The sequence below is a fragment of the Aquila chrysaetos genome, chromosome 18 (assembly GCF_900496995.4).
Source record: "Aquila chrysaetos chrysaetos chromosome 18, bAquChr1.4, whole genome shotgun sequence".
Classification (NCBI taxonomy): domain Eukaryota; kingdom Metazoa; phylum Chordata; class Aves; order Accipitriformes; family Accipitridae; genus Aquila; species Aquila chrysaetos.
The window spans coordinates 16,791,342-16,799,969 of NC_044021.1; the positions used below are offsets into that span (position 1 = coordinate 16,791,342).

Below are 8,628 nucleotides of genomic sequence, written 5' to 3' on the forward strand. Positions count from 1 at the left end.
CTTGTTTCCCTTCCCGCCTGCCCTTGGCTTGAAGGGAGCGGTGACTACAGGGTTGCTTCAGCCCAACATAAACCTGTGCTCTGGGGAAGAAGACCCTGTGTGAATGTTAGGGCTGTGCAAAGGCTGGGGCAGGAGCGGGTGGCCGAGGAAGGACAAGGACCCTTCCAGCAGCAGCACGGGTCACATCGATGCCATTAATCCTTCCTTTCATCCCCGCTCTCAGGCCAAGGCGAGGCGCTGCCGGTGAGAGCCAGATGTGCTCGTCCTGCCCCCAAACGCGGTGTGTGGAAGGAGGCGGCAGGCAGGAACCCATAGCCATGCTTCCTTTTTAAACATCTCCCCTGTGTAGGTATGGCCTGGGTTTGGCTTCTGGGCTCGCTCCCTTTGCCTGTGCCGGCAGCTGCGAGACCCGGCTACCTGTGTGTAACCAGGAGCCCCATGCACGGGCACGGCGTCTCATACATGCCTGGCTCCTGTTTCTCTGCATTGTGGAGCAGTGCTTCCCCTTAATTATTATGCATTGGCATTTCAGCTTGATTTTTACAAGTGACCTCTTTTTGTTTGTAATAGTTTTCCTTTATTTTTTTCTTTTTTTTTGCGTTAATATAGCCAAGAGATAATCAATAAGTCAAAACGCAGAATTCAAATGCAGATTCATAGGGCACTTGTAGGTGACCTTTGTTTTCAGATGCCCACATCCTCAAATTCTCCAGCGTTATACACAGATTATGGCTCGGTTGCAGGTTTTAATGGACAGATAATTACATGAGCAATGAACTTTGTGGAAAGCTTTTGTGTAATCCACTGTCTATGTAAACGGATCTGTTTTGATTAAAAGGCGAGATTATTTTTTTTGACAGGTCACTTCTCCCCCTTCCACCCCCCAAGAAAAAGTGTATTGAGGATTATGCTCTATTAAGTGATTGTTCACGATTACTGGAAATGCTCCTAAGCTTTGACATTTGTCTAATGGCCATTTATTATCACTTGTGCGAGGAGATGGGGTCAATGCAACTCATGTTGCAAGACTACATTCAGACTACTAAGTGCCTGAGAACTATATTCTTATCTTCTGTCATTACTCCTTGCTTATGAAAAAAGCCTGTATTAGGAAATCTAAGCAATTTGGAGACAAGCACATGTACTATGTCAAATGGAGAACTTAAACTGCTCTACTAGAGTTTCTAAATCCCTGTAGTTACTCAGCAGCTATCGGGCTTGCAGATGAATGCTGAAATGCCTGGTAGGTTGTGTGCTCCCTTGGCTGCATGCTGTCAACAAGAAGGAGGTGGGGTGTAAGATTTAAAGCAAGGAAAGTTTCAACTTTCAGAAAGCACAGTTTGCAAAGTTCATGTCCCGGAACGGTTGCTGGAAAGTGGCACTGGGGATGCAGTTAACATGCTGTGCATCATCGTCAGCTTTGGCCTCCAGATCTAGTCCAGCTTATTTCCTATTTACAGGTACACTATTTGTATAGACCTCTGAAGGGGTACAGCTCCAGCCCTTTGTTCTCCTTAAGCACCTTATCTGTTTTAATTTTTTGGACACATGTTACATCTTCAGCAACATTAATGCTACAAACTGATAAGGAAGCAGAGGAGGTCATTAAAGTGAACATCTTAGGCAGTTTTTGCCTTCTTGTTGGAGTAATCGTGGAACAGCGAAGGGTACTGCCTGTTACTGCATCTTGGCTTTATGTTTTGGTTCCAGGTGGTGTGTCAAAGAGTGTGTGTCAAAGACGCCCATGTGGACGAACTTCTGCATCTTTTGCTTATACGATGTATACCCAACTTTTTAAACTGATCTCTGTGTTACTGTCTGCACTAACCTTTAACATTTAATTGTACCAGTTGGTTGCATGAGGCCTTTACATTCCTTTTGAAAAGCATTTCCTGCTACCTATAGATTAGTTTGATTAATATGTGGATGTATATTACTTGAATCTATGTCCATATTTTTCACACATGAGTTTAATACATCCACGTGTCTCTGGAACGGTGTATTTTTAATAGTAGTGACCTCAACTCTTCTTTGGTGTCTCAGCATTTTGTGCTCTCTGGTAAAATAGCTAATATTAAAAATGACTTCAAGAAACTGCCGAGAATGTGAGCGTGTTTTGGAAAAGAAAGCATTTTGTTACAGATTTTTAATCATCTTGTTAATTGGGTTCTGTGGTGTTTTGATGTCTTTTCAGCTGTAAGTTACTGGCCTGGGTCACAGATAAGAGAAAGAGATGTCGGGATGCTGGATCAGAAGCAATGCTTGTGGGTCCATGTGCAGCCTTACCACTGGTAGTTGTGAATTAGCAGAGAGCATCCCAGTGAAAGTTTCTCTCTGTTTGCTTGCAGACAGCCAGTCTGATGCGGAGGCACTAGCTACAGGAAACGAAGTCTTGGACCTGACCTCCTGTGAGAAGGAACAGCCGGAGGAAATAACAGAGCTACCAGAGAGTGAATGCGGCCCCAAGGAGGAGCAAAAGGCTGACTCCCCTCCGGCAGAAGAGGATGCCGAAGAAAAAGCGGATGGATATGAAGAGGGCCCTGAGGAAGATTCTGTAAGTAACAAAAGTCTTGACCTCAATTTTGCCAGCAAATTAATGGACTTCAAGCTGGCAGAGAGTGACCAGAGTGCAGGCAGCAGTTCTCAGACTGAAAGGAAACATGCCTGTGACATTTGTGGCAAAACCTTCAAGTTTGCTGGCACTCTTAGCCGTCACAAAAAGGCCCACACTCGTGAGGACAGAAAGGATGAAAGGAGCAGTGAGGATGAAAGCAAAAGCATTCAGGATGATGCAGGAGCTCCCTCGATGCAGGACTGTGGTCTTGAGCGGGAAGAGTCTCCGATGGACTTGAAGGTAGTGGAGTCTCCTGTGGACTGTGAGGCAACAGGAAAGGAGAATGAAGAGAGCGAAAGCATCTCTGAGGGGGAAGGCACAGAGAGAAAGTCCACTGAGAAGAGCAGTGATGACAAAAAACCAAAGACTGATGGGGCTAAGAGTACTGCAAAAGCAGACAAAAGAAAGAAAGTCTGTACTGTGTGCAACAAGCGTTTCTGGTCTCTGCAAGATCTGACGCGACATATGCGGTCTCATACAGGTAAGAGGAGGCTTGAGGGCAGAACAGGTGACGAGCAGGTCTGCCACCAGACTGAGGCATCTGCTCTGTAGGTGCACGATTGCTGCTAGCACTTGAGGTTGGCAACACTGCTTTTAGTCCTGCAGGTATCTGCAAGGTGTATCCTCTGCTCCAATCCACCATGCTGCATATAAAGCCTGTTGAGGGAGCAGGAATTGCCACCACTGCCTTATCTTCAATTCCCAAACTGTTTTTCCCCATGCTTGCTTGCAGAGTTTAGAGGTGAAAGCAAGCGTGGAGATCCCTGGGCAGCTGTTCAGTCCAGCTTCCGACTCTCTTGTCACGTGCGCGTGGCTCTACCTTTTCCCAGTATTTTGACGAGCAATGGAGAAACGTGGCAGTATATGATACGACTTCATCTCTGAGTGAAAGTTTAGAAAGAGACAGCCTGGTTTTGTCTGCTGATCTAAGCCTGGTACGGGTAATGCGCTGGTGATCTGCGTGACCTGCTGCTTGAGTGAAAGGCAAAGCTACAGTGGGCACCCTGCTCTTCATTCAGGCTTGGGCAGGGAGGGTGGAACACAGGCGGTAAAACGCTTGTCCCATGACTGGACTCGGCAGTTAAAATACGTGGGATTACTTTATGTAATACACAGTTGGTAGCAGTGCCTTGCAAATGAGATGAAGCCACGAGCCAGCTCAAAGGTGAATTAATCATTCATCCTTATTAATGCGTCCTTATTAATGATGCATTTTACCTGTTAGCGAGCTGCTCTGACATGGGAAAACTGGTGCAGTTTGACATTTTGTATCTTTTGAAGGTGCTCTCTGCTGAAGACAAGGTCTTTGTGATTAATGAAATATTTGTGCTGTAATTGACAGTGATGTTTAGTAAACTACACCAAAGCCTAGTGCCTTAGCCAGACTTTTTACCCTTCTAAATCATAAATATTGACCTATTGAGTGCAAAATTGAGCTGTTTTCTTCTGGCATTGAGCCACAAGTGAAACAGGTGACAGGTCCCATTCTTGTGCCTATTTTCATACTAACTCAGAAGCTTTGGGAAGATGCTAATATCTAAAGTACTGAGCTTTACCCCCAAATGATGTGTGCCCGTGGTGATTCCCATACCATATGTTTGAATCGTTTTCATTGCATGCTGAGCTATGTGGGCCTTGTCGGTATGTTTTTTTCCCATTTGTTTCTCTTTCTTACTTGACACTGAAAGATGTTTTAACGTAGAATAGGTGTTGAATAGGAACCTGGGACAGTGCTTTCTTCAAATTTAATAAATGTAAATACCACCTATCCCTGCTGTTAGTTCAACCCATTTTCAGCTGAGGATTTTGCCTCAATACTGTGGGCTGACTCGCCTCCTCCTTCTCTCCTTCCCACTTGTTCAGTTATATTGACAAAATACTGTCAGGTTGTAACGTTGCTTGTACTTCTGTTTTAATGTGTGGGTTTTTTTAAAGATAACTGTAAGGTTTTGGTATTTCTTTGCTCAGAATAGGAAAGTTTGGAACACACTGAAGTATGCAAGAAACCTCTGCCTGCCTACTGAATGGCAGTTGGGCTGGAAATGTTTCGTTCTCCCTGTGCAGGCTGCTTCCCTGCAAGCAAGTAGTTGTGGAGTGCTCTGGTGCTGCATGCCCAAGCACAGGGTGAGCCACGGTGCTGCATCGGCCACAGCCAAGTGCCAGATGGGCAAAGGCTGTCACCTGAAAATACTCCTGGGGAGCCGTGCCCTCCCTTGATAGCAGATGCCAGAGCAGGGCGCTGGAGAGAAACGTTTGTAAGAAGCGTGAGGCTTCCCACGGACAGCAGGACCTACTTGCACATTTCAGCCAGCCACCTCAAGTTTGTAATCGGTTTTCTTTTAACGATCCCAAGTGAGAAAGGAGCCGCAAGTGTCTTGTTCTGTATGCTCATTGACACAAGATGGTGTCTTGATGGAATTGCAGCACTGAAAAATCTTTAATAGATGCAATCGGAAACAGAGAATGCAGTGGTCAGGGTGGGACCTTTGGTTCTTCAGGGCAGACAGCACCTTGGGGCACTGTGCTTGGTTGGGACTTTGGGGGAATTTTGTCTGTGAGGCTGTGGTTTCTTTGTTTTCTGATGAGTTCATGCTTAGGAAAGTATTCAAGCATTTCGGGTGCAAAAAGCAGCTCTGAGATTGGAGCAGACTACCTGGTGATTACAGCAGAGGATGCCTGCAGCTGCTCTGTGGCTTAAGATTGCAAAATAAGAGGAAGAATTTTGTCCTCCGAGTAGCATTTCTGGAATGGGTGTGAAGAGTTTTTTCAGGGGCTTTCACATGTCACTCCTGTCTTAAAGCACCATTGGGCTGAGGAACACCAGCAGCTCTGTAAATAACATCCTGAGGCAAGCATTTTTCACTGGGGCAGTAACTTTTGATCACCTCTAACAGACACCTCCCGTGTCCCATGAACGCCTGACAAGTTTAGGTCCTTTAGCTGCTCTGTGTCTGTGTTGAAACATGGTGATATTGTTTTTGCGTCACAAAAAGAGGAGGGGGCTGTTCTGGCAAGGGTAATTCCTGACATCCCCTCTTCGACTTTGGTGATTAACTTGCGCATTTCATGCTTGCCCACGTGTCAGCATCTAAGAGAGAGGGAGGTGTTTTCTCATATGCTGTTTGGTTCAGTTTTAAGCGCTGTTGACCACAGTTGCCTGGGCAGTATCCTCATCCTTCCATCTCAAGTCCTCTCTCTCCGCATGTATGAGGGGCTGACCTGCAGCAGGGAGCCCCCGTGGTGGGCTGGTTTCTCAAAGGCTTTTGAACTCCAGAGGACGACTGCAAACTTCTTCCAGAAAAGTTGCTGGCTAAATTAGATGGGATGCTAACAAGCACCTGGGGCTTGTGGTCTTTCTCCCTCCTTAGTGCAGGGTCATACCAAGCTTGTAGAAATCTCAAGACACTTAGTTTTGGTTTTTCATTTGTGCCCCAAGGGATTTATCTGTATTCCTGCTTGCATGCCATCAGCTAGTTCAGAAGCAAAAAAACTGCATAAACACGACATCCATGTTTGATATAGGTACTGAATTTCCAAAGTGTTCTTACGCTGCTTGAAACAAGAGGGAGGCGTGTTTGTGACCTTACGGCTGACTTTGTATATTAATTCTCTTCTAGGTGAGAGACCGTACAAGTGTCAAACCTGTGAACGGACCTTCACTCTGAAACACAGCCTGGTTCGTCACCAGCGCATACACCAGAAAGTCAAAAATGCCCGAAACCATGGGAAGGAGAGCGACAAGGAGGAGACCCAGTCGAGGTGTGGAGAAGACAGCGAAAATGAGTCTAGCCACAGTGGCACCAACCCCATCTCAGAAAACGAGTGTGACTCCGTGGGGGGCATCGGTAGCCACGCGTCCCTCGTGGGAAGCCGAAAAGAGTCCCCGGCCAGCACGGTCAAGGACTCCCCCTGCAGAGAGGAGAGGCCGAGCGGGCGAGGAGCCAGCACCTGCCTCACGGAGCCCACCAAGAGTGCACAGAAACAGACCGCAAAAGACCAGGAACCTCGGGGTAGCTCCGAGCACGAGAGGCCCTCGGGTTTCATTCAAGACTTGCTGGAGATGCACAACAGAAAGTCTCCCATGAATCACATCCTTGCCTCTGCAGACAGTGCGCCTCAGCTCTTGGGGGTTGAATGACTTGCTAGGAGGTCGGACCCGTCCCAGCATGCAAACTGAAGCCAGCAGAGCGAGGTTTCTGGAGTCTTGTTCTGGAAGAGCGACCTACAGCTGCGGGGAGAGTATGGCAGACTGGATGCGGTGCCATATGCCTTTCAGTATAATAATGCAAGAGACTACAGTATATACTGATTTGAGTGCCTTACTACTTTATTAGATCTTTTGGTATTATAGATTTTTTTCAAAAATGATTTTTTTTAATATTTTAATGAATTATTTGGAGAGGACCTTTTTCATTTAAGCATTAATGTTACCTTTTGTATTGGTGTGCGTGAGCTTGTTCTTGTATATCTGTGATAGTCGCTGTGTTTGTTCTCTGAGCTGGAAATGGGGGCAGTGGGGTGGGAGGCCCTTGGATACCACAGCCAATAACTGGAAGAAAAATTATGTGAATTTCGTATGAAATAGTCAGAGGAAATGCAGATGAGATGTTGATTTATTGTTTTTTCTCAGTAGATGTTCTTGCATTTGCCACATGGTGGAGCATTAAGCCTGTTCTAGGCCTGAACAACGTGGCAGTTGAAGGTGTTCAAAGTGGTTCAAGCCAAAAGCAGGAAACACAACGAATTTCAACCTCACGCTTGTTTCCACTTTTCAGCATTAGATATGGTCTTCTAAATCCTAGGGGGTTTTTCTGGCCGTCATGGACTGAGCGTGTATGCAGAGAAGAGTTACATAGCAACGTAACCTATGGAAATTATGCACCCGCTGTTATATATGTTTGATTTGCTTCAGTATATTATTATTATTATTATTATTATTATTTTATTATTATTTTATAAATCCATCAGTTCGCTTGTCTCTGCAGTCAGCAGAAACCAATGGGCAATATTTGCCCACGCAGATGTATAACGCAGCTTGGATCCCCTCTCAAAATGTTTTTGACTTAACGCTTTCACCAGCTCCTCTTCTTATGTTGCAGCTCTTCTACTGTACTTTAAATGAAACCCTTCCTCTGACCGGAGAGTCAAATGGAGGCCAGCGAGGTATCATCACACCTGTACAGGGGAACATCTCACTCGTGGTGGGGTGCGAGTGCGTGCGTGTGGGTGCGTGTGCGTGCGTGTGTGTTGGGGGGAGAAGTGTGCGAGAACGAGGGGGCTGTATAAGGCCCCTCCATGTGCACAAGAAAGGCACTGCGAGTACCAGATTAATCTCGTTGCAATCACAACGGTGACAGCGTGTTACTTAAAGAGCAAAGTTACTCCGTCTTCCAGTTGAAAGCAAGCAAGAGAGAAATGCGAGCCTTACCGTCATCTTGCTACTGTCATGTTCTAGAGCAAGAAAATACTACTGGTAATAAAACTACAGATATAAGACATGTTAAAAATAAATAAAATAAATAAAAAAAAAAATTCTTCCTGAGATTTTGGGGTTGATGCTTGAAGACTTGAGGTGTGTGTCTAAATTTCATATCAATAATTTAACCCCTTTAATGCTGGCAGCTGGAATTTCTCCGTATGGCTCCTGTTGCCGGCAACAGGCGACACTCCAGCCGCCAGTATTGAAGGGGTTAAGCGAAATGTATCCTACTGTAGCTGCGCATTTTTAGGAGTGCCCAGCGTTTTTGTTGTCCTTGTTGTTGTTGTCCTTATTGTTGTTTGTTAATTGTCCTTCAGTCATGACCTCTGGGACAGACAGAGCCATAAAAGCGTTGCCGGAGCCTCACTGTGCTATTCCACCACTGCAGCCCCAGCCCAGCCCAGCCCGCACTGTGACCCTCCCTCTTCCCCCCGCAGAATCGCTTTTCCTGCTCTCACCAGACATGGAGGAAGTGGGCCTCGGACCCAGTCTATATTATATAATATATATATATCTATATATATCTATATCTATA

At 45.9% G+C, this 8,628-nt stretch overlaps 1 protein-coding gene across 9 annotated transcripts in view; it reads left to right on the forward strand.

The window, feature by feature from the left end:
• The window catches only part of RREB1 (ras responsive element binding protein 1), a 124,289-nt gene extending 117,271 nt beyond the window's left edge, over window positions 1-7,018 (forward strand). For 8 of the 9 annotated variants that reach the window (XM_041118327.1, XM_030041860.2, XM_030041858.2 and 5 more), the window contains 2 exons: window positions 2,349-3,095; window positions 6,232-7,018. In XM_041118327.1, the coding sequence (XP_040974261.1) occupies window positions 2,349-3,095; window positions 6,232-6,752 (1,268 nt within the window). In that variant the 3' untranslated portion in view covers window positions 6,753-7,018. The remainder of the gene's footprint in view (window positions 1-2,348; window positions 3,096-6,231) is intronic. The other variant, XM_030041867.2, reaches the window with a different exon arrangement.
• The last annotated feature ends 1,610 nt before the right edge of the window (window positions 7,019-8,628 follow it).